Source organism: Xenopus laevis, chromosome 3L (assembly GCF_017654675.1).
Source record: "Xenopus laevis strain J_2021 chromosome 3L, Xenopus_laevis_v10.1, whole genome shotgun sequence".
NCBI classification, from domain to species: domain Eukaryota; kingdom Metazoa; phylum Chordata; class Amphibia; order Anura; family Pipidae; genus Xenopus; species Xenopus laevis.
The window spans coordinates 56,708,093-56,735,951 of record NC_054375.1 but is presented as its reverse complement, the minus strand read 5'-3'; the positions used below and the strand labels follow the sequence as shown (position 1 = coordinate 56,735,951).

The following is a 27,859-nucleotide window of genomic DNA, read 5'->3' as shown; positions in this document are numbered from 1 at the left end:
ACCAAATATTCCCTGATTTATTTTACCCTTCTAAAACTGACCCCTCAACCACTTTCCTTCATATCATCCTAGATATATAACTTTCCTTCATATCATCCTAGATATATAACGTGTTTATATCTGCTCTGCTTTCTCTTACAGTGTATGGATGGCTGGAAAGGAAATGGTACTTGTATTTGTGATGAAGGGTTTAGTGGAGCAGACTGTCGACGATGTACAGACAACTATAAATATGGACCTCGATGTGACAAAAGTAGGTAAAAGATGACATTTAGATACATTTTTGTGCCACCTACGAGAGTCCATCATTTGGCGTGTGGGCCAATAATTGTGCAGATGGATAGTAATACAGATAGCGATACCAGAGAAATATATTGACAGATTGATGGTGGATAAATTAGTTATATAAATATAAATAAAGAGAATAATATAAGTAGACACAGCAGTACTCAGAATTGCTTTAATCCTATTGACTGTATCATCTCTGATACCATACCTTACCACTTTGTCACTAGAGTGTCTGTGTGTCCATGGAAGATGTAATAATCATGTTGACAGCGATGGGAGCTGCCTGCCTTCATCTTGTGCAAGTGGATACACAGGACTATTGTGTGACAGGAAGACCATTCCATGCGGGCCTTCGGTTACATTTTGCCACGCACATGCTGACTGTGAATACAGCGATGGAACACCAAGGTATTGCTATTTGTATAAGGCTTGTAATCTTTAAATATGTATGTTCTGAGCTTCTCAAATTTGTACAAATGAAGGACAAGCAGCATGTAGCAATTCAGCTTTTAGTCAGCTACAATTGGGAGCACAAAGTTGATGTATACACTGGTATACCAAGAAGAGGCAACTCCCGGGATATCCATGTTGGCTTCTAGGAGTTGCAGTAGTTTCACAACAGTTGGAGTTGTAAAGGTTGACTTTATGCATACACATAAAATGCCTTGTAGATGTTGACTTACACCATTGACTTCTAAACCGCACACAAGGATTGTTGAACCACAAATCCAGCTTCTCTTGTCTGTGGCTGGCCAAGGTTTCTGGGAAAACTGAATAAAAAAATTACCCTGCCTCTGATAAAGTCTATGACGTGACATAATTTTAGACCAGTAATATTTTTGTGTAGAGCAATGATGTAGGAAAGCATATTTTTATTTGTATAGAGCTAAAGTATGAGAATTAATGTCAATATAATAATACTTTTTAATCAAACTACAATATCTTGTAACACAGTATATTTTTATCTTCTAGATGTGTGTGCAAATCTGGCTATGAAGGAGATGGTACATACTGTACAGAAGCAAATCCTTGTATAAGTTCTGACAGAGAGCTATGCAATGTGAATGTGAGTGCTAAAATATGATTGGTACCCTAACAATGTCCAGGGAAAGAATAAATCCATTTAAGAAAGAATTTAAATCCATTGAACCTCCGGTTTTCTGACAGTGGCACAGAGGGCAGTTTCCTAAAGCAATTATGCCGGTAAAAGGAAATTGCTACACTCTCAGAATGACTATGATACTGTCCCATATAAAATATCTAGTTGTCTATAGAAGTACCAAACTAGTACCACTATGCAGTAAGTGAAATAGGTATGGAGAAGAATACTGCAATACTACAATCTTGCACTTTTATAAGTACGTATTGTATTCTCCCCAGGCTGATTGTCTTCCAGTAGGCCCAGGCAGTCACAAGTGTGTGTGTCGTACTGGCTGGACTGGGGATGGACTGGACTGCTCAGAGATCAATAACTGTCTGCTCAATAGTAAAGGAGGTTGTCATCCTAATGCTACGTGTGTCTATATTGGACCTGGTCAGGTAAGAAGTGTTGATGTCAAGTTAACTTTAAAAAAAAAAGTTGACTACATACACTTTTTCATGTAGTGGTACATTTAAAGTGGTTTCTCTTTCAACTTCACTCGAGGAGGAGCAAACACAGGTGCTATATTGCACAAATACTATTGCCATTGGCTGCTTATGAGCAATTAGCTTTGAACAGTCTACCGAAAGTTAAAAGTAACTGTAGTCCAATTTAGCACCCTCAATCACCCCCTGAGTTATACTCGCCCCACAGCAGAGTTCTCTTTGTCCATGAGTCTTATGGCCACTGGGTATGTAAAGCTATCTTTGTATTAAACTGACCACACATGCCAGGTAGTTCGGCCCATTTTGACCATACTGTCCAACCATCTTGACATGTATGCCAGATTGAGAGACCACCCTATAATCCTCTTGGATCTCAGATCTGTCCTGTTTGAAAATGTCATCTGCTAATACATCATGTTGTGGGGCATGAGGGAATGTTAAAGTTCCTGCAACTAAGATTCTTTGATCTTTAAGCCCAAACATATTTAACATTTGAAGCTGACCATATGTGTGTGTGTGTATATATATATATATATATATATATATATATAATACAAATGGAGCGCAAACCATGAGCCGGAAACAAAACCTGGGTGCTTGAACCAAAATGAGGATATATAGGCAAATAAACAGCAGCACTCCAAGGATTTTAAACAAAGTTCAAAGGCGAAGAAAGAGCAGGTTTATTAGAATACAATGTTTCAGTTCCTAACTGACTTGTATTCCCGTCTTTACTTTGACTATATATATATATATATATATATATATATATATATATATATATATATATATATATATATATTACAAGTGTGGGACCTTTTATCCAGAATGCTCAGGACCTGGGGGTTTCCGGATAATGGATCTTTCCGTAATTTGGATCTTCATGCCTTAAGTCTACTAGAAATTCATTTAAACATTAAATTAACCCAATAGGCCGGTTTTGCTTCCAATAAGGATCAATTATATCTCAGTTGGGATCAAGTACAAGCTACTGTTTTATTGTTACAGAGAAAAAAAAACATTTCTATAAATTTGGATTATTTGGATAAAATGGAGTCTATGGGAGACAGCCATTCCGTAATTCGGAGCTTTCTGGATATCGGGTTTCCGGATAAGGGATCTGTACTCACAAAAGAAACCACACTCTTAGGACTTCAGTGAAAAAGTTCTTAGGTTCTTAGTCACTTCCTAATGACGGCTCAAGTTTAGGAGCCAGAACGTCGCAATAAATCTAAGAACTAAAGTCCTAAGAGTGTGGTTTCTTTTGTGAGTACCACATATTTGGATATAACCAGCACCAAGGCACTTTTCTCAGGTGATGGTGCACCGGCTTTAGACTTTTATCTATATATAGTAACTGCCCAGCTCACATGCCGATCAGTTTAATATCATGACCAGTGTTTCATGCCCTTTAGTCTCCCTCCTCTCACCCCAAAAATATCTCTCTATCTTCCTCTGATAAGTCTCCCTGTTCCCTTTACTCCTCACAGGATGCTCCCTTCATCTTCTTTCATTCCCTCTCTCCTATAAATATTTTATATTCACTACTACCTTAAAAAAAGTAATCTTTTCTTCACATCCTATTCCTGACAAACAACCATGTGCAAGCAGCAATCTTAAAGCAAATGGTGTGATATATAAATTTTCTATCGATATATAAATGACCAATTCTGTTTCCTAAAAAAATGTTTTCACCACCATTTAGAGTGATTGTGAGTGTAACAAAGGTTTTCGAGGTGATGGTATTGATTGTGATCCAGTAAATGCGTGCCTGGAAAAGGCGGAGAAGTGCCACTTTTTGGTAAGTTTAATTTATTGAGTAAAATACAGTGTATTTTGTTCCTTTTGCATTTAGTTTGCAGTTAATTTATATTCAATTTTATTTCATCGCCTACTCATCACTATATGGTACTTTAGCTTGCATTATACGTGTAACAAGTCTGGATGGGAATCAAAATAGTCCCTGGCATTCCAAAAGCCCAAACAGCCCCCACCAGCTGACTAAATAGTAATTGACTATGGCATTTTACAGCAGCCCCTCTGGCATTTGCCAGAACCCACAGATTGCCAATCTGGGCATGGTGTTTATTCACAACATGCAGAGGAAGCCCTGAAAATAACACCACCTAGAGGCAGGTGTTGATCCCAGGATTCCCTGTACCTGTACTTGGCAACTACAACCTTATTCAGCAAAGCACAAACCAAAGCAAGCTGAGGAGCATGTATTAATGCATTCACCTCTGTAAATAGCATTTAAATGCTAACAATTTTACATGCATCTTTGCACTTGTAGTTGCCTTCATTAATGAACAAATGAATCCTTTAAATTTGCTCCAGTACCCTCACACCAGTTGTTACCCTCTATGCTTGCAGCTGCATAAAATTCCTGCTTTTGATTGTAGGCAAGTTGTAAGAAAATGCCAACAGGTTTCTGGGAGTGTGTTTGTGGAGAAGGCTATGAAGGAGATGGTACTGTATGCTATGGAAGTGCAGGGGAGGTATGTATTCTTTGTTCCAACCATACTTGTATCTCCTAACTTGTTGAGCAATGATATCAAGAATCTTGTCATTTTATAATGTATTTGTTTTTTGTTCCCCATAGGTACTTGCATCTCTACCAGAAGCCTCTGAATTTTATAAATGGATCTATGTGAGTAATAAGCAAGAAGAATTATGTACATCATTGTCAAGAGATGCCATTGTGTCCAGAGCTCACAGAGGCTATACAGCAAGGGGCAGTCAGATTACAGATTCATGATATTAGGAGTATAAAAATCATAATTTAAAAAATAATGAAAATTATGTGAATTGCAAAAGTACTCAGGGCCATATTTACCGCCGCGGTGCCTGAGGCCTGCCGTCCACGCACAACATGCGCCATAGCGCTGGGGAACTCTGTTCCCAATGCACTTTAGAATGCGACTGGGCGGCATGCTGCCCCTAAAATTTTCCCACCCTAGGCCCGGGCCTTTGTGGCCTCGCCACAAATCCGGGCCTGAGAGCTTTACATGGTAGGGTATAGGTCCCTTAAGGAGATCATTAAACCATTTGTTCTTTACCTTTGCGTTTATCTCCTGGAAATATTAAGAGTTTATATATGTTATAAAAGTTTTTTTCCTCCTGTTTTGTTTTCGCTAGCTCTTGTAAATGTATTACTTTCTGCAGATTTTGCCTTAAACTATTGTGATGTTGGGGCTCATTAGACATGTTAAAATACTAATTAGGCAATGTCTTTGGGTATCTGAGCACACTTGAAAGTAGAAAGAAAATAAATTAAGAGCAAAAGCAGCACAGCCAGTCATGCAGTCTTCTATGTCTTTAAATGCTATAGCTCATTTATCTACATTGACATATTTTCTCAGTTCTTGACTCATATTTACCAATTAGACAAATTACTTTCATTTGTTTTTACCTGCAGATGACTGATCAAAACTTAATTATTTGATGCTATGAGACGCTGCACTGTAGCACCTCAACCCTGTATTATTAACTGTGTTGCGCTGTGCAAAACAAATTGCAAGCGATCATGATGTACCTTCAGCACTGATGGTCTGCAATGTTGTATTTACAGGATGAAACTATAAAGACCTTGCTTTCACAGACTTCAAATGTCACAGTGCTCGTCCCCTCTCGACAAGCTTTTGAAAACATGAAAAAAGAAGAAAAAGCTTATTGGATGACAAAAGAAAATGTGGCTCCCTTGTTAAAGTAGGAATTTGCCTCTCGAAACTAGAACTTTCTTTAGCAATGATTTTTAGAAGGCAATTATATATATATAAGTTGTTTCAGTGATGGATAACATTTATTGACAAAAACAATTCACCTTCAGGTATCATATACTATCTGGCATCTACAGTGTTAATAGCATACAGAACCTTTCTTCATCTGACCTTCTGGCCACCTCTCTGCGCAGTAACTTCCTCCGTGTTTCCAATGAAAATGGGGTAAGTTATTTGTGTGTGTATTAAAAGTGACAGCTGTAGTTGGGGGTGCTTTATTTACTTGAGAAATCACATACGCACTCTCACACAAGCAAATAAAAAAACATTTCTTTTTTATTCCAGACTTCAAGTATAAACGGTGCCAAGTTTATGGTAGGGGATATTGCAGCAAAGAATGGAATTGTGCATATAATTGACAAGGTACTTATTTCTTTGTGTTTTTAAGTCTCTTCTTTGCTGACCTTGTGAGCTGATAATGAAAGAACATGATGTATAAAATGTTGACTGTCATATGTTGCTAATTTCTTATTGAAGAGAATCCCATGGCAGCGGTATGTATAATGTATATATTATTCACACCTGTAAAATCTAGAAATGGTTTAGAGGAGGGTAGAAGGGTGGAGGAATGTAGGCTGGAAACATGACTGTAGGTCTATGGAAGTACTTGACAAAATATAGATGGAAGGAGTAGTATTGGAAGTTGCTTTGTTGGTTAGCAATACATTTATTTTGAGTCTGGAAACTTTTAAAGATGGCAGGAATGAAAAGAATAGCATAACATAGGACTGGTGAAGTAAAAAGAATAACTGTTATGGGGACTTTCTCTAGAAGGAGGCGCAGTCAATGGGGCTTGCTGTCATCAAGGAATTACATACAGAACTACATGACACTCAGTGAGACTCTTGCACCAAACACAAACATACAAATGATGTGGATTGTGTGGTTTCAAGGGGCTTTTATTTGTTATAGGTACTGACCCCTTCCCCACTCATGGTTGGTTCCGACCCTGATTTCATGACTCGGTTAGGCCAGATGCCAGATTATTCGATCTTCCGAAGTTACGTCATTGTAAGTATTATTTGAAATCACCAAGTGCAATATCATTTACATTGCCAATCCAAAATATTTATTTTCTACATAAATGAAGAAAAAATTCTGAACTGTTTTCTTTTGTTATCCTTGTTCGTATTGCATGTAAGAAATCACATATCTACTGTATATTGCATGATTGGGGGTTGCCATTTTGTTAACACACACACAAACTACAGTTTTGGGACTAAATATTGAGTGTTCGTTGCATCTGTATATCCAAATAATAAAAACGTAGTACTAATAAAATATTTAATAGATCAAGGCTGCACTGAATACATTGTCCACTCTCCTCAGGAATATCAGTTGGCAAAAGAGATTGAAGCTGCTGATTCGTACACTATTTTTGCACCTCATAATGATGCTATCAACAGTTATATTCGAAGCAAGAGTCCAGTCACTGTGGTGAGTACCATTTTATCTTTCAGTTCAGCTGCTTTGTTGGAACAAGCTAGAGTTATATTACATGTAAATCTGTTTTATTGTATTGCATTTATTTATTTATTAGTTATATAGCAGTGCGTTACAAGGTGTTCCAGTTTCAGCCATTGTACAAAAATGCACTGGCAGCTTCAGATGAAGCTGATACTATATTTTTTTAATATGGTCTAGAGCTTCTTTCTTTTTTCTATCGTTTGTCATAGTATTCTGTTATCTATCTTTTTTTCTCTATTCTACCATTTAAACCATAGAGTCCTTCTTAATGGGAAATAACGCATACAATTAAAGACACATGCTTTTTACATTTATCATAAGAGTAAGAGAAAATACTTTAAATATATCTATTTCTCATAAATATGAATGTTGCCATCCCCTCGGCTGAATTGATTTAAGCAGCTTTCTGCTAGGTTACTTATTTTTATTCTATGTTTTGCTTTTTTAAATGATTCATTTTTACCCTGCCTTACTTCAGCCTTCAATTGAGTCATCTATTTTCCGGTTGATATAAATAAGTAGCATGTAACAAAAGTCATCATCTTGTGTTTATATAGCAACAGCAAGATAAACAGTGGCTTATACAGGTTGCTGCAGGCCTTTCTTCTGGTCTAGAACAATAACTAAATATAATAACTTCTAAAGAATGGTAGTGATGTTACCTTATCAGTTTTTATTGATCAGATTCAGAGCATGGCTATGGTTGCCATTCTGAGAAGTGCAGGGCACAAGGGAAAAGTTTTATAGCCATTGCACAATATATAGTATTTATACGAATATAAAAAATGGAGACAGCTGGAGAGAGCTGTATGAGGGTGTTCAGTGAATCCAGTGGATATACAGGTAAGAAAGCCTATTACAATTCAGTTTCAGTTGTGCTAATCTTTGTCTCACTATAATTCTGAATATACAGTAGCTTTGTATATTTCACACACATGGTGGGGTTTACCACAATCCTGTTGCCAGAAGTCACATTTGTGTTGAACATAGGCCAAGGCTAAATGATTCCTTTCTTCTACCAGAGTAAATCTTTCTAGCTGAGGAGAGAGGAATTTGGGTGATGTGCTTGAAGTGTATAACATGAAATTGATAGCTAAAATATCTGCAAGGTTATATGTTTAGCACACATATATATCATTATATATCTTTCTTCTAATTGTTTATGTTTAGGATGAAGATACAGTCAGATATCATGTTGTTCTTGGGCAGAAACTTCTAAAGGACGACCTGCTTAATGGCATGCATCGGGAAACATTACTGGGATTTTCATTCCAGTTGGGCTTCTTCATTCATGGTGAACAGGTACTGAAGCAAGATTGTAGAAGAGTGTCATGTCCTTTTGTTTGGAAAGGTCACATAAGATGTTTCATCACCTGTCTATGAGTGCCATCATTTTGCAGTTTGGAGCTAGTATGTACAGTTGCTATGAATTTATTTCTAGGAAATAGTTTCAAGGTATCTCACTGATTTTTTTGCCAGCTGGGTAAACAGATACTGTTCAACTGGCCTTTTATAAGGATGGCCATATACCATCGGCCTATGTACCTACTGGAAAGGTGCATGGGCAGATGGCATTTTCAGTTTGGTCAGATCAACCATCTGATAGTCCAACTGACCGCAAAGCTGACATACATGACCAGAAAATCAGACAGTATGGCTGACATTGGCTAAATTGAACTAATATTATGTATAAAAAACTTTAATCAAATAATAAGAACATCTGACATACTGTATTATTTTAACTTAACAACGTGTTAATTTAACCAGCTAATATTAACTTATCTTGATTTTGCTCTTAGCTTTATGTTAATGATGCACCAGTAAATTATACCAATGTATATACTGACAAAGGAGTCATTCACGGAGTGGGAAAGGTCCTGGAGATCCAGAAGAACAGATGTGACCTCAATGATACTACTTTGGTTTTGGTAATGCAATTGTTTTATGGTTTGTCCCTGAACTACTGTTTGTCTGCTTTGTCTGTATTAAATAATACATTGTGCAGTCTTCTAACTACAGCTGAACTACAAAACTTATATTGCAGCTGAGGTGAACCGTAGTTTGATCTTGTGAAAAATGTTTTCTTTTTCTTGGATCAATTAACATAATAGTCATGAAATTAATATTTATAAAGAAAACTTGTATGCCTGTACTGCTATTATTATGCTAGTCTCTAAATAAAGAGTATGCAAAAGCATCAGTCTCTGATAGTAAATTGTCTTTTGCATTGCCTGCAGATATATTAGAAATATATGGAGAAAAAAGACCGGTTTCTGCATTGAAGCGCATTGAAGCAACATGAAAACTACCTTTTTAAATAAATGATTATAATTGAATCATTATAATTCTATCAACCAGAATCCCATTACCTAGAAGGCTCTTAAAAGGCAACACTTTTCCACAGTACTGATTAAATAAAGAGTTCTTCTCATGCTTAAATAACATTAGGGGTGTCAGATGAGATAGAAACCAGATAAGGGTAATCAAGCAAAGCAGGGGACATGAAAGCTTTTATTTCAATATCTTTCCTGCATTCTATAACTTACAATAGATACACAACATATTTATTGACATACAAATATTTTTGTTCTTGTAGAGCAAATGCAGCGAATGTCTAAACACCCCGGTCTGTCCCCGAGGTACCGAACCAATTGTAAGTATGCAAACTTGAAGTCTATTAAGGCATAGAGCAGTGATCCGCAACCAGTAGCTTCTGAGTAACATGTTGCTCCCCAACACCTTGGATGTTGCTCTCAGTGGCCTCAGAGCAGGTGCTTATTTTTGAATTCCAGGCTTGGAGGCAAGTTTTGGTTGCATAAGGGTAAGGCCCACTGGGCGTTTTGGGGAGATTTGGTCGCCTGGCAAATAAAGTGCTGTGTCGTTGCGGCAACCAATCTCCCCAAATGCCTTCCCTCACTCTGCGCCGGCTTAAAAGAAAAAACGCCGGCGCTAATCACACCTTCAGCAACTTCAGAAAACGAACTGCCACGTGTGATTAGCGCTGGCGTTTCATTTTAGCTGGCGCAGAGTGAGGGAAGGTGTTTGGGGAGATTGGTCGCGGCAAAGACAAGGTTATTAGTCGCCAGGTACCAAATCTCCCCAAAATGGCAAGTGTGGCCTTACCCTAAAAACCAGGTATACTGCCAAACAGAGCCTCCTGTAGGCTGCCAGTGCACACAGTGGTTACCACTAGTCAATCACAGTCAGGTCCGGAGAATTAAAATAGGCCCTGGCATTTCGGGTACACAGACGCCCAATCAACCAACATAGAGGACCAAACAGCCCCGACCACTAAATACTGATTATGGGACCTTATAGCAGTCCCTCTGGCATTTGCCAGAACCCACAGATTGCCAGTCCGGGCCTGATCACAGTCCTCCCCAACTTTTTTTACATCTGAATATTGTTCACAGGTAAAAATAGTTGGGGAACCCTGGCATAGAGGGTTGCAGGGAGTTTTAGTTTTGAAGTGGCATTCATTGCATTTGGGGCCTGTAATGTTAAACACAGGGGTACCACCATTGAAAACTGATACCTGGGAATGAACAGGAAGACATTTGTTGTGTATTATTTTCTTTTAAACATTTTTGCATTTGAGTCAAGTGCCCATGATTATGTTGCAGTAACCTTGCATTATTGCTAGAGTGCCTTCATTAAATATATGATGAAATACACTGACACATTGCATTGTATCCACATAAAAATGAATGCTTCTAGTAAAAGTGAACAATAAAATCTTCCATTTTGTACAGCCCAGTGAGAAAAAGAGCTGCATCTTTACCAAATATTATTTTGGAAAGAGATTTGTTTACATTGGATGCCAAGTGCAATGTACCAAAACAGCGATTGTAAGTATATCTTTAGTTTTCATTATGTAGGTTTTCATTTCATTTTCTAACTGCACCTTATACCATATTGTAAGGAATATTAAAGTGAATAATGTAGCACCTATTGTAATATATTGGATATTTAGCTGGTAGGTATACTGTTTATAGCAGTATGGGTAATATCCTGTGGGAAGGGACTGTGGTTCTGGAAAAACAGGTGAGATGGTAACTGTATTGTTTAATATCAGTGTAGCCCTACCATTGTCCTTAATCAAGCATCTCACATATTCCATGAATTCTCGATATTTCATACAGTCTTACACTTTATAAACTGCCATGTTTTTGGAATAATGCACATTTTTCTGCCAATAGCTGTTGCTGACTGTTATTGACTGTGCTTGCAGACTAGAGAGTGCTGCCCTGGCTTCTTTAGCCAGCAGTGCCTCCCATGCCCAGGCAAAGCTGGAAACCCCTGTTTTGGGAATGGAGTATGCATGGATAGCCTCAATGGCACAGGGACATGCCAATGTAAAGATGGCTATATTGGCACTGCTTGTGAAACCTGCGTCAAAGGAAAATACGGACCTCGCTGTGATCAAGGTACAATTTCTTATCCGGTATTAAATGAGACATAAAATAGAGTACTGGGAATCCTTCAGGATTCCCCACTGTAAATTTTAGTAAGTGTGACACATATTAAAAGTGTTTTTGCCTTAATACTTATAGAAAATACGGCCATTTAGCTGATAAATGTGTGTCATAAAGTGGAAGTCTTGGTTTTTTTTATCTGATATACAAACACTAATCTATTCAGACCCTTCAAAATATACATCAGTGATCCCCAACCAGTAGCTCGCGAGCAACATGTTGCTCTCCAACCCCTTGAATGTTGCTCTCTGTGTCCTCAGAGCAGATGCTTATTTTTGAATTCCAGGCTTGGAAGCAAGTTTTAATTGCATAAAAACTAAGTATAGTACCAAGTAGAGCCTCTTGTAGGCTTCCAGTCCACATAGGGGCTACCAAATAGCCAATCACAGCCCTTATTTGGCACCCCATGGGACTATTTTATGCTTGTGTTGCTCTCCATCTCTTTTTACATTTGAATGTGGCTCACGGGTAAAAAAAGGTTGGGGACCCCTGATATACATATTCAAAACATAAGACCAAGAGCTCTAAACCATAAATATATTTTGTAATAAAACAATTCTCTTAATAAATGATTCAACATTTTAAAAACATTTTCATGTTTCGTTTTTTTGTATTTTGATTTCCACTTTACAAAGACAAAGATGCTAACTAGAACTTGGCAATGAATATAGTGCTGGGGCACAGCATTGTTCAATAAGTTACTTTGCCTCCTCTCAACAGATGCCATTGGTTTATTTTTATGCGGTAAAGCTCTTCAAGGTTTAAAACCAGGATTCTGCCACTTCTTGGAGATATTTTTCCATGCAGTTAAAATTTTTGAAAAATGTAATTGAACATTTCAGTTGCAGTACTAGATTTTCACCACATTACAAAACCCTCCCATTTTCCCATAAAGTTGTAATAAAACAGCACCACTGATTTGCAACAAAAGAACAATTGTAGGATGGATTTGAGTTGATTGTTCAAAATATATCATGAAAAATTAGTTCCATTTATTTTTTAAGTATTTTAATAAATCGAAAATAGTTCACGACCAGCAGTAAGTAGTAGTCCATAAAAAATAATGAACCATAACACAGCTCATATATTCTAGAATATAAAAATAACATAAATACAAGCATTTATATATATATATATATATATATATATATATATATATATATATATATATATAAAGCAAAAGAGAGATCAGCACTCACAGGAAAAATAATTTATTGAAAAGCATGGACTAACGTTTCTGCTCTTCCAGAGCCTTTCTCAAAAGTGGAAGAGCCGAAACGTTAGTCCATGCTTTTCAATAAATTATTTTTATTTTATTTTTCTAAGACCTGTGAGTGCTGATCTCTCTTTTGCTTTGTATAGTACTATTTACTGATCGCGCACCCAGGCACGTTTATTTTGCTTTATCGTGAGTGCTGGCATCCCCTGGAATTCATATATATATATATATATATATATATATATATATATATATATATATATATATATATATATACAGTATATATATGTGTGTGTGTGTGTGTGTAAATACTAAACCTTGGTTTATTGTCCCTTTATAGAAGCAGTTCTGCTAAGAAGATTTAAAATAAAATACTATTTTTTTTCCTGTTTAGAGTGTTACTGCATCAATGGAAAATGCAGTGAAGGGATCAATGGGGATGGGTCTTGTAACTGCGATGTTGGCTGGAGAGGCATCAAATGTGATACAGGTGAGCTTATCTCTACTTTGCAAAATTCTCTAAATGTTCTCAAAATGTCTAAAGGGTTGATTGGACCAAGATTTTTTTTCAGGTTAAGGCACTTTAACCTACAATATCCAGGCCTGCAGCAGGAAAGTCTCCCTTGTAATTAAACAGGAAGAATAGACAGTATATAGTGTAGTGTATTTCAGAATGCTAAGAAGACTGCTGATAGAGGATTATAACATAAACAAAGAGTGCAAATAATGATAATGGTTAGATTATTTTTCATGATTTACATTTACATGATTCTAGTTTTAAGTTCCAGAAATCCCAGAAATACAGAAAATGATTTTTCGAATAGAAGCCTCTTTAAAAAGATAAATCTTTTTTTTTTACTGATTTGCTTTACACTGTAATAATAAAACAGCACCTTGTATTATTCAACTAGAAATGGATAATGAACATAATACAGCCGAATAACTCATTTCATTTTGTTTTCCAGCAATCACAGAAGACAAATGTAACAAGTCATGCCACACCAGTGCAAAGTATGCATCTTACAGCATTTTTACAGTATTTATTAGGCTAATGGCAGACAGAGACTTTTTCGCCCATATGCTTTGTAGCTCTTTGCAAAGGAAATGTCTCATATTATAAAAATTGCATTTCTACTATAGCTTTCCCAGCACTACTGATCTATGCTCTTCTTGATAATCTCTGTGAGACTGCAAACATTTGTAAATAAGATTTACCCTACGTTAACCTACATAGAAATATGTGCTACAACGATTCTTAAACTACAAAACCTACAATTTCTTCTATGACTTGTCAGCTGTTCCTACCCTGATCAGACTTGCATAGGAGTTTGGGTACACAGTGGGGCTAGTCAAGACTCAAAACACTACTTTCTGATATCCGGTTCCATCTACCTTGCTCTTCTCTCTGGAGACTATATGTACAGCTACCACAATGTAGAAAGCTGGAAAGTTCAGTCCACTAATCTCAATGACCTGTTGCTCAAGTGCTCATGTCTGGAAGGCCCTCATCTGTTTTACAATTTAGTAAGGAATATCCAGCAGCACTCTGAAAATATTTCAATGCAGAAAATATGATTTATTTAGCCTTGTATTTGTATATATTTGCAGCTACCAGGCATATTCTTTGGGTAGGGAAGTCTGGAAATAATATATAGCCACATCATATATTTTCAACATATAAAAACCATGCAGGTTGATAACATTTTGTGTTGATTTTACAGCTGTATCGTTAATGCAGATGGTGTTGCATATTGCCAATGTGCATCTGGCTTTCAGGGGAATGGCACAGTGTGCTCAGGTAATCTCCCATGATCTCTCATTTAGCTATCACATTATGCCCGTAACTTAAACATTTGTAAAACTGTAAAATTTATATCAGATATATAGTTTCAAAAAATTGTGTGGCTTCTTGAATGCATCAAATCACAGAAAATTGTCTTAGATTGTCATAGGGGCCAATTCATTAACTTCGAGTGAAGGAATAGAAGAAAAAATACTTCGAATTTCGAAGTGTTTTTTTTGGCTACTTCGACCATCGAATGGGCTACTTCGACCTTCGACTTCGACTTCGAATCAAAGGATTTGAACTAAAAATCGTTCGACTATTCGACCATTCGATAGTCGAAGTACTGTCTCTTTAAGAAAAAACTTCAACCCCCTAGTTCGCCACCTAAAAAATACCAAACCCAATGTTAGCCTATGGGGAAGGTCCCCATAGGCTTGGCTAAGTTTTTTTGGTCGAAGGATAATCCTTCGATCGTTGGATTAAAATCCTTCGAATCGTTCGATTCGAACGATTTAAACGATTATTCCTTCGATCGTTTGATCAAAGTATTTGTGCAAAATCCTTCGACTTCGATATTTGATGTTGAAGGATTTTCATTCCCAGTCGAATATCGAGGGTTAATTAACCCTCGATATACGACCCTTGATGAATTTGCCCCATACTGTCAGGATTTATAATATTGTGTCGATTTATAATAACTTATCAGTTACAAAATGAAATCCCATTGAATTTGCAGCTGTTAATGCGTGTGCATCAAACAACGGTGGCTGCTCGGAGAATGCTGAATGTCGAATTACAACTCCAGGGAACAGAATGTGTGTCTGCAAAATAGGGTACACTGGAGATGGAATAGTGTGCATTGGTAAATATGCTGTATTCATTCTAGAGCAGTGATTCCCAAACTGTGGAACTGCCCACCTGGGGTGTGGCGGGGAGGGGTTACAGGGACAGAGGGGGGTTCAACCTGTAGGCCAGTTAGGGTAAAATGCCTATTTGCTTTCCTGAAAATCGAACTTAAAGGTCAATTCGGAAGCAATTTGGGTTGAAAAACATATTGGATGTCCTAGATAATCTTGTAATTTTGGTTAAGTAAACAACTAAATAATCTGTAACCTTGTTATAAACTAAAGGGAGCTCTAGCCAAACTTTAGACCTTCAAAAGGGTCTTAAAGTGAAAATGTCTGACAACTGTTCTACAGGGTATAAGGGAGCTCTAAATTTTACTGCATACAAATAAGACAATAATTAAATTTTTACTTTATGGCTGGCATAGCCTTGAGCTGTCAGAAAACATCTATGACTGAATACATACAGTAAGTACAATAGGTATTGACTAGCAGATTACTGTTGTGGAACTACTACAATTCCCACATCCCATATGGAACAGTCCATGTCTACCACAGGTACTATAATTCTATACCTGTACTGACAGAACTAAAATTAAAAGAGCTGACAGTCTAACTGTTGTCTAGTATAATTTAAATGAAAATTCTCAGTATATTTTGTTTCATTATTGAAGGAAGAACTGCAAAACAACCAGGCAGCTGCCCTATAAACTAGTTGGATACATGTTTGCAGAATACTCTCACTTGGCTCTGTAATGCACTGTGTATCATCCTTACATGTAGTATGATATTGAGGACATTTAAATTGTTTTATTAGAGATCGACCCTTGTGTTACCAATAATGGTGGATGTCATAAATTTGCTGAATGCACAAAGACCGGACCAAATCAGGTAATGTATCAATGGTTCAAATGCAGTTTTGGGATTGTTTTGCAACTCTGTCTAGAAGTAAAAGTTCAGACTATTCAAGATAGGTCAGTGGGTAGGCCCTTTCATGCATTCTTTATCATATATAAGTTCTTTCTGTATTTTTGTTTCTGCAGTCTGCCTGTAACTGTTTGCCAAAGTATTCTGGGGATGGAATAAAGTGCAACCCCATTAATCCCTGTTTACAAGTAAGTACAATGTGTACTGTTACACGTATGCTCTAATGGTTCACAGGGGTAGGTGACTCAGCCTGGCATGATACTGTTATTCCTGCCTGTCGGAGGTGATTCTGCACCTTTTAGAGAAAAGTTTCACACCCAGAAACTTCCACAACCTGTGCTGCCTTAGTTTAAAGTATTACATTTTTCAAGGGACCAGAAAAAATTGTATAAAATCCAGGAAAATATAAAATCAGAGAAATACATCATGCATTATACTGTTTATTGATGGGACCACAAAAAAAGGTGAATAATTAGGGAAAACTTAAAATTGGGGCATGTAATTCACTTTAAATCAGATGGCGTACGTTAAATATTCTGGTCAATGTTCCAAACCAACCACTGCCACCTTCCATTCACGAAAATTGATAATAAGCTGCAACTCAAACCCTATTTAACAATTCTTTCTGAAGAATGGCAGGGCCACAGCTGCAACTTGTTTGCCTTTCAAGTGCCTGACTGAACTACGCCAGTGCCAAATACATTTTTATAGGACTGATACACATTCATTCAACAGGAGTGTTTCTGCACTTAAATTCTGCTGAATTTCCATAATAATCTAATATATTTATACTTATTTGGGTAAGGTATATATGTATTAGTAGCATCAGGGGTGGCTTTGTAACAATCCTCAATAAAAAAACTTTTCAAAAAGCTCTCAGTGTCCAGCAGCTCACCTAATGCTACAGGATCCTCCAATGAGTATGCTGTGTGCTCTTTATACTCCTGAATTGTAGTTCTTTGTATATGCAATCCTTCCTGGAGGTAGGTAACTGCAAAACAAGTGATGGAGAATAATATTAATATTTACTGGAGAATCCTTGTGAATCTAGAGTTAAGGTTGGGATGCCTAATTTAGACAACTTTAGAGTGCATATGGTTTTAGGGAAGTTTAATGTCTCCTTAATGATATATAACAATACTGCCGATATTCCTTTAATAGATTAAACGTTTTGTAGAGCTAGCCAATTTCTAGTCTTTGAACTGTTTTTCAGAAAAATGGAGGCTGCAGTGCATATGCCGTATGCAACCATACTGGCCCAGCAGAAAGGACTTGTGAATGTAAATCCGATTACATTGGAGACGGTTTTGACTGCAGAGGCACAATCTATCAGGTATCAATTCATGCTATGACAGCTTTTTGCTAATTGTATTTTTCGGAGCCATTGACAACCCACCCCAGGTGCAAACCAGCATGTTTATTGCGCCTTGCTCTACACCTACATACACAAGTCTCTGCAGTCAGGAATGGAGAGACCTGTAAGCGATTTTGCACCAATTTGTGCTCTAGCAGTACCCTCGGCAGTTAGTAAATAACGCCTATGGTGTAGGCCACAATGATATATTGAATAATATCTTCCTACTTTAGATAATTATGAAACATGGCCATATGTTATTTATTATAATACATTGGTTTAAATAGGTAATGAGATATGAGTAACAAAATTAAAAGGGTAGTTCAGCTTTTAGTATTTTATAGAATGGCCTATTATTTTCAATTGGCCTTTGTGTTTTTTCATAGTTTTTGAATTATTTGCCTTGCTCTTCTGCCTCGTCTCAGATTTTAAATGGGTATAACTGACCTTGGCAGCCAAAAATTGCGCTGTGAGCCTGCAATTTTATTAGTATTGTTACTTGTCATTATTTATAAACCTATTCAGACCCTCTCCTATTTATCAGTCTTTCATTCAAACCACTGCCTGGTTACTGATGTAAACTGGACACTAGCAACCAGATAGCTGCTGAAATTCCAACCTGCAGAGCCACTGAACAATAAGCTACATAAAAATAAAAAAATTAAGACAAATTGCAAATTGTCTGAGAATATACCTATGTACATGACACTAAACTGACTTTTCTAAGCAGGATATATTAGTCCCTCTTATATGTGAATATGATTAATATTACTTGTCCATTAAAAAAAAAATATTGTATGAACTCTTTTTCAGGAACTTCCAAAGAACAGAGATACTTCCAGTTTTTACAACCAGTTACAGGTACAGTAAATCCAAAAACACCTTAAATCTAAAAGTGAATTTGATGAGATAACTCTGTGAGAAAACTGTAGTAAAGGTGGAATCCCCAGGTTGGTAAAGTTGCTGCCCATAAAAAAGAGAGCAAAGAATTGTCCTCTGATGAACGCTTTATAAGTATAAGTAAGCCGTCTAGTGTCAAGAACAAGTATTTGCCAATGCCTTGTACACCTCTAAAACTAGAAGGAATGTGCATTTAAAGGTTGCCTATGTACAGCTTAAATAGGTTTTTTTTTTAAAAAAAAATCCTTGCCAATACAATCCATTGCACCACCTGGTAGCCGGGCAGTTAGGCAGACATGACAAGAAACATTTGTTTATAGAATTTTGTGAAGCAGCACTATGACATTTATGGGAATAGGGTCTACAACAAATAGGGTCTTTTTTGTTCTTGGTTTGTGTTTGTTTTTTAGTTTGCCGCTGTGCACCCCATAAGTATATTCATATATTAATTACTGTCAGCTGTATTTTTTTTCAGTTTGATAAATGCTTTCAATAATTTTTACCTAAAAGTCATAAATTGCATTAATTGACTTACAACGTATCTATAAAATAACAGAGAGGCCATACTGATAAGTAAGTAAAGCTTTCTCTGCATTCACAAAGACACACTTGTTATGAGACCTCTGGGCTGAATTTGCAAATATCCTCACTCCGTTATCAAAAAAAATTTCTATTTCAACTACCAAAGAATAATAATATTAGACCAGATAGGTCAAGGGCATGATATTTATACTTGTATTGAGTTGCACATATCACGGATAGAAAACACAGTTTAACACATCTATATTAAATATTGAGGTATAATATATATATATATATATATATATATATATATATATATATATATATATATATATATATATATATATATATATATATATATATATATATATATTTATTATACTAAATATACATATCCATATGAATATTACTTGGATTCTTTGGCCAACAAAGGGCAGAGGTTTGCACCATATTCTAATTCTGATTTTTCCCTCTACTCTGTCTGTAGTTGAATCAAATCAACGACCTTTCTGGACCAGGCCCCTTTACTGTGTTTGTCCCCAGTTCCAGTGCCTTTAATGGGGAGTCTAGGGTAAGTCTACTTAAGTTAACTACAGCAGTCATTTCTAAATTTAAAAGAAAAGTATAGTTACTAGGATGGTTTCTCCATGTGGAGAGGGAATCCTCATTAAAAAATGCACCATTATCAATAAATTCTCATTTAAAGTGCATGTTAAGAATTGTTCATTTCTTATCACAGTACCTTCCACTGAAAACTGCTCACTACACTGCTGTATCTCTTGACTTTAGCCAACCTACCAAACTCCTGCCATATTAATGATAAAACCTTTTTTAACCATTAAGTTCCTCTAACCAGACTCTCCTAGTAAGCTCCAGTCATCTCACTCTGGCTCTTTTTTCATACATATACTGTATATATTTTGATTTTTGTTTATGTTTATATTTTAAGATTAAAGAATGGACTGCTAAGGGAGTAATGGAGCAGATTTTGTTATATCACATTGTAAGTTGTGCCCAGCTCACTAAAGATGATCTTACATCAACGTCAACAGTCGCTTCTCTCCAAGGAGATCCTCTTACATTTACATACTCACAGGTATGAATTAACTCATGCTCAGAACACCCAAACAGCAATATAGGACTTATTTGTGATCCTAAGTGAGAGGCCACAAGCAGCTATTTTTCTGCACTTTGCATGCTGCCCTAGAGTACAAATAGTCGTAGGCCTCTGTGCAAAGGAGGAAAGGAGACACAGATTGCCCTGCCCTTACGCTACTCACTGAACACTGGATTTTTAATCCTACACTTAGTGCCAAACACAGTACACAGAGGAGTGCAAGTGCTCCTAGAATGAGCACTAAGGTGTGTTCAAGAATGACCCATTATATCTGTAGCTTAAACAGTGTAATAGTACATTGTAATACTTTAGGTTTAGATCTTCTTTGACAGTATGCAAATTGAAATTAACAACTGTTTGTTGGTTGCACTCAAATCTGAATATGCATTTAGGTTTAGATTCAATATAGACTTTATTCCTAAATTGTGTGGGCTGGGGAACTGAAAGCTATGGCTGAGGGGGTCCCAGCCTGAATATCAGTTAAGGTTATCATTGGCAAGAATATCCATTTGCTTTCCTAGATACTCCTGCATGTTCAAGGTCCAGTGTTATTCCACTGCCATATGATAAACAGTCTTCTGTGTGTTTAGCATTCAGCATGATATAGAAATAGATATAAAAAAAAATAATTCAGTTGATTCCCATTTGCATTTAACCAATGAAAACAAGTGTTTGTCTAGCAGTAACAAAGGTTTATATTACATGTCTGTTGCTGAACGGGAAGATCCACGCCTGCTACGGAATCATAAATGTATCAAGTCAAATTACCAGCAGCACACTAAGTCAGTTGTAATGATGCAAAAAAAGTGATTTATTTAGCCCAAAAACTAGGGATGCACCGAATCCACTTTTTTGGATTCGGCCAAACCCTGAATCCTTCGCGAAATATTCGGCTGAATACCAAACTGATTCAGAATCCTAATTTGCATATGCAAATTAGGGTTGGAAGGGGAAAACATTTTTTACTTCCTTGTTTTGTGACAAAAAGTCATGCGATTTCCCTCCCCACCCCTAATTTGCATACGCAAATTAGGATTCGGATTCGGTTTAGCTGGGCAGAAGGGTTTGGACGAATCTGAATCCTACTGAAAAAATCCTGACCGAATCCCGAACCGAATCCTGGATTCAGTGCATCCCGACCAAAAACACATACCAAACGGGCAACATTTCTGGCCTTAAAGACCCTTTCCTTTTCATTTGAAGCAACATAGGGGGTTCTTCACAGTCAGGACAGTGAGGTTGTGGAATGCACTGCCGGGTGATGTTGTGATGGCTGATTCAGTTAATGCCTTTAAGAATGGCTTGGATGATTTTTTGGACAGACATAATATCAAAGCTATTGTGCTACTAAACTCTATAGTTAGTATAGGTATGGGTATATAGAATTTAATTAAAAGTAGGGAGGGGTATGTGTATGGATGCTGGGTTTTATTTGGAGGGGTTGAACTTGATGGACTTTGTCTTTTTTCAACCCAATTTAACTATGTTACTATGTAACTATCAAGCCTGCTCTTGCAGAAAACATGTTTATTTTGCCTTTGCAGGATTCTGTGCTGTTAAACGGTAATGCCAAGATCATCTCCTCGGATACAATAATGACAAATGGCATTGTGCACATCATTGACAAAGTGCTCGTTCCAAAGAACATGCAAAATTTCAATAAAGAAACAGCTGGAATAGTACTAGTAAGTCAATATACTTGTGATTTTTCACTCATTACTTATCAAGAATATAAAATATTAAATGGCTACACTATCAGCCCCATCACTCACTTTCTCACTGGTCTTCCTTCAATCCCCAACTGTGCCCAGAACTGCTAACCCCCTAGTTGCAGCAATCTGACATAGTTCTGAGATAATTCCCATTGACCAATAAGAGAAAAAGGGATCTGCAGAGAACAATGAAAGCATTTGTATAAGGATATATCCTCTTTAATTTCAAATAAAAATGTCATTAAAACACAGTTTTACTAACATCGACAGAAAAAAAAATATCAAATTTTCAGTAGTGTACATGACTTGCCAACATCATTTTGAAAACCTTGTGATCCAGTTGAATGTTGTTTATATAATTTCATATTTCACATTTCTCTAGGATAGCCTGGCAAAGGTTGCGGAAACACATGGGTACAGCACATTCAGCAAATTGTTACAGGTAATACAAATGTGAAACAATTTTTCCATTGTACGTTAGCCAAACAGAGAGAAGGTGGAAACCCTGCTGTAATCTGAATGCAGATGGGCAATGATCAGCACATGCCCTATATTTGCATATCAAAGCTTTTCTTGGCTGCCTATTGGATAAAAGTGGGATAATGATTTCTTTTCAAGATGTGCTATTTGTAGTGACTGTGTATCTCTATGCAGTTCAAGTCCAGTTCTCAGTCTTCTTGCATATTCCATTCTTTTTAGGATACTGATGTTTCGACACTCATCATCGACCCCATTCACAAGCCAGTCACCATATTTTTGCCAACAGACAACACAATGAAAAACCTGCCAAAAGAACAGAATGATTTCCTTTATGATAGCCAAAACAAGGAAAAGCTTTTACAGATTATTAAGTATCACGTCATAAGGGATGCCAAGGTAGGGTTTCAAGCCATCTTTAAACCATTCTTTTAATGTCTTTAAAGCATTTAAATCATTTATAAAGCCCAGAACAATTGTTTTGTCATCAACGTTGATTTATTCTTGCTTGGTTAACATCAAGCCTCAAGTCCTATCTTATTATTACACAGAAAAAGCATATAAGTAAAAAAAATGGGAAATGGCATTGCTTTATTAATTAGCTTTTTGGATAGCAGATACTATACTACAGGTATAGGACCCATTATCCAGAATGCTCGGGGCATGGGTTTGGATCTGCATACCTTAAAGGAACAGTACCACCAAAAAATGAAAGCGTTTAAAGTAATTAACATATAATATACTATTAGCATGCACTGGTAAAAGCTTTGTCTTTGCTTCAAAAAGAACATTATAAATAAGTTGCGGTGTAGCCATGAGGCAGCCCTTCAAGGTGCAAAAAAAGGAGAAAAGGCACAGGTTACATAACAGATACACTCTGTCTAATACAATGGTGGTTTATCTGTTATCTGTTCCTGTTATCTGTCTACTTAAAAAGATGTAAATATTAAATAAACCTAATAGGATTGCTTTGCCTCCAATAATTATGAATTTTATCTTAGCTGGGATCATGTACAAGGCACTGTTCTATTACAGAGAAAAAATAAATAATTTTCCAAATAGTTATTTTATTATAATGGAGTCTATAGGAGATGGACTTCCTGTAATTTGTAACTTTCTGTATAATGGATCCCATACCTGTATAAGCAATGGAAAAGGGACTTAAGGGGTATAACTATACACAAGGAATTATACTGATTACATTTTATATACAAAGTTTCGATTTTGCCATTTTCATCTTTTTAATAGATTTATACAACTGACCTGGTACGTAAGGGAACCATCAAAACCCTTCAAGGAACAGACCTCAGTGTAAAATGTGCAGACAAGGAGTCTTATGTAAGTAATGAACACTGAACCACTGGATGCATAAAGAATAACAACTGGTTGTGAAAGACAGAGAACTTGCACTTTACTTTTCATTTTACCCAGCGCCGTTTCTGACGAAGGAGCAGCCTGGGGCGGCTCCTGCAATGCCGCCCCCCTTTCCGGCTTACCTGTCGGGAGGGGAGGCAGGAACACAATTGCGCTCTCTCGCAATAGTACAGCCGAATTTCCGGCTCTTAAAGGTGCAGGAGCGGCTTTTTGCCACCCCTGGAATCCACTCTGGCGCTGCCGCCTGAGGCGAGCAGCTCAGCTCGCCTCATTGGCGGAGCGCCCCTGATTTTACCAGATTAAAAGTAATTCCATACTAAGGGGCAGATTTATCAAGGGTCGAATTTTGAAGTGAAAAATTCGACCATCGAATAGGTGTAGTATGATAGTCAAAGTCAAAGGTTTTTTCCGCTAGATTGAAATTGTACAATGAAATCCTTCGAATCGTTTGATTCGTACTATTTAATTGTATGATAGTACGATTTTACAAAAAATCCTTCGACTTCTCAAAACGGCTCATATAGGTTATAGGAGGTTCCTCCATAGGCTAAACAGCAATTCGCCAGGTTTAAGGTGGCGAAGTGGCGAAGTCGAAGTTTTTTAAAGATACAGTACTTCGATTTTGGTCAGATTTATGAAGTTTTTTTAATTCGAATCGAATTTTGGCCTATTCGATGGTTGAAGTACCCAAAAATTACATATTTGAATTAAAAAAATTCACTTCGACCCTTAGTAAATGGGCCCCTAAGTGTAAAGTTTGCTTGAGAAACCTATGGCACCTAATCAGTTATTTTCCTTTGAACAGTAGACAAGTAAATGTTACCTTGATGGGCTTTGCACCTGTTATTATTAGGGATGGGCGAATTGTTTCGCCTTGTTTCACCGCAAAAATGACGCCCATAGACTTGTATGGCGTTGTGCATCAAAAATAAAAAAGACGCGCATCAAAAAAATTTTGCCGTGAGACAAACATTTTGTGATGCCCATAGACTTTTATGGGTGTCGGCAACATTTTGCCGATGCCGAATTTTTTGCAAAACAAGTCAAATTCACCCATCCATAATACATTACCTTCTAATACACATAATCTAGCCAAAATGGATTTTAGCACTTTTATATTAAAAAATGCTTGAGTGCAGATCTATAACATGCTGCATTCAAAAGTGTAGGTGTGTTTTGTGCTTATGTCTGAGAAAGGCTTTCATTGCTGTTACATAGAGATTTACACTCAGTACATTACCAGATAGAGGTCGCACATTAGATTCAGATTTTAATGTTCAGTCAAACTTGAATCCACATTACATCAAGGGTTTTCTCTAACTGTCATGTGACTTCAAAGTGCTGGACATTTAAACATTTTGTTCATCCAGCTTGGTCCAGTTGAGTTGCTGCTCACATCTGAATGCCATAGGCAAACTGAATGGCAAATGATGGCAAAGAAGTATATGTTCCCCCAAATATATGAGGCAGTTGAAATGCTCATTGTGCCATTGCCCAGTGTTTTATTGTGTTCTATGGCATGTCTGGAGTTGCAAAAGCAATGCAACAGAAACCAGTTTGAGTAAACATGGGTACATAATAAAATAACGGGGCTGCAGATCATGAGATGGGAGTTCAAGTACTGATATGTTTTCCACAGGGGGATGTGTTCCTGGATGACAGACAGTGTAAACTGGTTCAACGGCAGCTTATGTTTGATGGAGGAATTGCTTATGGTATTGACTGTTTACTCACTCCTTCGAGTGTTGGCGGGAGGTGTGACAATATGGTTACCTTTGAACTTATGGTAAGTACACCATTTCTATTATATCCATGATATAATCAGTGGTGTAACTAGACATTACTGGGCCCCACAGCAAATTATTTTTCAGGCCCCAAAAATGTCTAGAGGTTGACTTGTTTTACCGGTTTTTATTCAAAATGTTTATGAATTAGGGAGAAGTGCCACCCCAATATCTGCTCTGCATCGTATCCCAGAACATCAGCAGTGAAGTTACCAAAGCTTATTTATACTATAGATGCTCAACTCAGACCCCAACCTGCTGCATTCCCTTAGTCGAATTTGCCTTAAGCAAACGAATTAAGAAAGGATTGCAGCAGGCAACTTTCATCCATATGGAAAAAGATTTTCAAATAACCAAGATGGAATACTGCCTCTGTAATAGCATGGAAAAACTTAATGCAGCTGGACAATATCAACATTTGCTTTTTAACTCTGCACAGAGAATTATATATATTTATGTAGTGGTGGGTTTCTCCCACACTTACTTATAGTAGGAATAATAACCATAATAATAACCATAACGTCTAATTAATAGTGTGTTAAAGTAATGACAAAATTATGTAAAAAGTGTTAATAATTCTCTCTTAAATTATGCAGGGGAACTGTGGCAGGTGTACGAATGTTCCAAGCTGTCCTTCAGGAAGCAAACCAAAGGTAAAGTGGAAATCCTGTAGCAATAGCCATGGATTTGTTTTCTCGTGCATTCATATTCAGTAGTCACACAAATGCCAATTCTTTGTAATCTTCCATAAAATCATAACTAAATGTAACACTATTCTGATTCCTGATTTTTTTTACATGTGACACATTTGGGGTTATTTATCAAAGGTCGAATGTTAGAGTTTTTTTATACCTCAAATAAATTCACAACTGGAATGGTTTCTAATTTAAGAAAAAACTAGAATGGAAAAGAATTAGAATAAGCAAGTTCAGGGTTAAAGGGACAGTAACATCAACCAATGAAATTGTTTTAAATTAATAAAAATATAATGCAGTGTTGCTTTGCACTGGTAAAACTGATGTGTTTGCTTCAGAAACGACTATTGTTTATATAAATAAGCTGCTGTGTAACAATGGGAGCAGTTATTCAAAGGAGAAAATGCTCAGGTTACACAGCAGATAAGCTCTGTAGAACATAATGGTGTTATCTGTTATCCACTATTTAACCTGTGTCATATAACTTTTTTTTTCCATTTCCATTGCTACACAGGGGCTTGTTTATATGAACTGTAGTAGTGTTTCTGAAGCGAATACATCAGTTTTACCAGTGCAGGACAACACTACATTATATTTTCATTACTTTAAAACACTTTTATTCTTTGGCATTACTGTTTCTTTTACAACCCTCAAAACTCAAATTGAGTGAAAGCCTCCAAAATAAACTTGAACATCATGAAGACTACTAATTTCTTCAAATGGTTCAAGGGACCTCTGCCATTGACTACATGACTTCGACAAGTTTTATATGGTGTTTTTTCGGATTCAAGCAAATTGCAGGGTTGGTGTATAATACATTTTTAACCCTAAAAATAGATTTTTGACTCAAAATTTTTCATGGAAAACACAACTTGAACCTTATTTAATCTGCCCCATAAAGTAGATTTCAGCTTGGATTATTTTGAGCCAATTATTGGAGGCCATAAACTTTTATAGAAAAAAAATATCTTCCTTTAAGTTTTAATGGAAACTAATGGAACCTGCTTAATAAGTTTAGTACTGGTATCACTTTAAAACAGAGATCCCCAACCAATGGCCCGTGAGTAACATGTTGTTCACCAACCCCTTGGATGTTGCTCCCAGTGGCCTCAAAGCAGGAGCTTATTTTTCAATTCCTGGTTTAGACGCAAGTTTTGGCTGCATAAAAACCAGGTCTATTGCCAAATAGAGCCTCTTGAAGCTGCCACTACACATAGGGGCTACCAAATAGCCAATCACAGCCCTTATTTGTTATCCCTAAGGAACATTTTGCATGCTTGTCTTGCCACCCCCATGTCTTTTTATATTTGAATGTGGCTCATGGGTAAAAAACGTTTTGGGACCCCTGCTCTAAAACATGTAAAAAGATTGTTGTGACAGTACAGTTGGACTTTCCCCACTGGAATTTAAACAGAATGTTAAACCTCTGGGCATTCCTTACTTTAATTACAGATTATTATTATAATATGATATGTTGGTGTCCAGCAGCGTTCGGGTTTGTCACTACTCTCTCTACCAAGTTTTCTACCAAGAATGGTACTGAGCTTTTGC

General features: G+C 36.8%; 1 protein-coding gene across 1 annotated transcript in view; it reads left to right on the top strand.

Moving 5' to 3' along the window:
- stab2.L (stabilin 2 L homeolog) overlaps positions 1–27,859 on the top strand; it is a 74,928-nt gene that overhangs the window by 25,147 nt on the left and 21,922 nt on the right. The window contains exons 22-54 of the mRNA XM_018252331.2: positions 142–253; positions 516–696; positions 1,261–1,354; positions 1,669–1,827; positions 3,581–3,676; positions 4,278–4,373; positions 4,478–4,525; positions 5,447–5,583; positions 5,705–5,819; positions 5,940–6,017; positions 6,567–6,665; positions 6,984–7,091; positions 8,292–8,423; positions 8,921–9,049; positions 9,718–9,774; positions 10,874–10,969; positions 11,353–11,548; positions 13,210–13,305; positions 13,781–13,826; positions 14,537–14,613; positions 15,338–15,463; positions 16,264–16,337; positions 16,490–16,561; positions 17,587–17,706; positions 18,541–18,588; positions 19,637–19,720; positions 20,099–20,245; positions 21,811–21,951; positions 22,361–22,420; positions 22,678–22,854; positions 23,704–23,793; positions 25,469–25,615; positions 26,210–26,266. Of these exons, the coding sequence (XP_018107820.1) occupies positions 142–253; positions 516–696; positions 1,261–1,354; positions 1,669–1,827; positions 3,581–3,676; positions 4,278–4,373; positions 4,478–4,525; positions 5,447–5,583; positions 5,705–5,819; positions 5,940–6,017; positions 6,567–6,665; positions 6,984–7,091; positions 8,292–8,423; positions 8,921–9,049; positions 9,718–9,774; positions 10,874–10,969; positions 11,353–11,548; positions 13,210–13,305; positions 13,781–13,826; positions 14,537–14,613; positions 15,338–15,463; positions 16,264–16,337; positions 16,490–16,561; positions 17,587–17,706; positions 18,541–18,588; positions 19,637–19,720; positions 20,099–20,245; positions 21,811–21,951; positions 22,361–22,420; positions 22,678–22,854; positions 23,704–23,793; positions 25,469–25,615; positions 26,210–26,266 (3,495 nt within the window). The remainder of the gene's footprint in view (positions 1–141; positions 254–515; positions 697–1,260; positions 1,355–1,668; positions 1,828–3,580; positions 3,677–4,277; positions 4,374–4,477; positions 4,526–5,446; positions 5,584–5,704; positions 5,820–5,939; positions 6,018–6,566; positions 6,666–6,983; positions 7,092–8,291; positions 8,424–8,920; positions 9,050–9,717; positions 9,775–10,873; positions 10,970–11,352; positions 11,549–13,209; positions 13,306–13,780; positions 13,827–14,536; positions 14,614–15,337; positions 15,464–16,263; positions 16,338–16,489; positions 16,562–17,586; positions 17,707–18,540; positions 18,589–19,636; positions 19,721–20,098; positions 20,246–21,810; positions 21,952–22,360; positions 22,421–22,677; positions 22,855–23,703; positions 23,794–25,468; positions 25,616–26,209; positions 26,267–27,859) is intronic.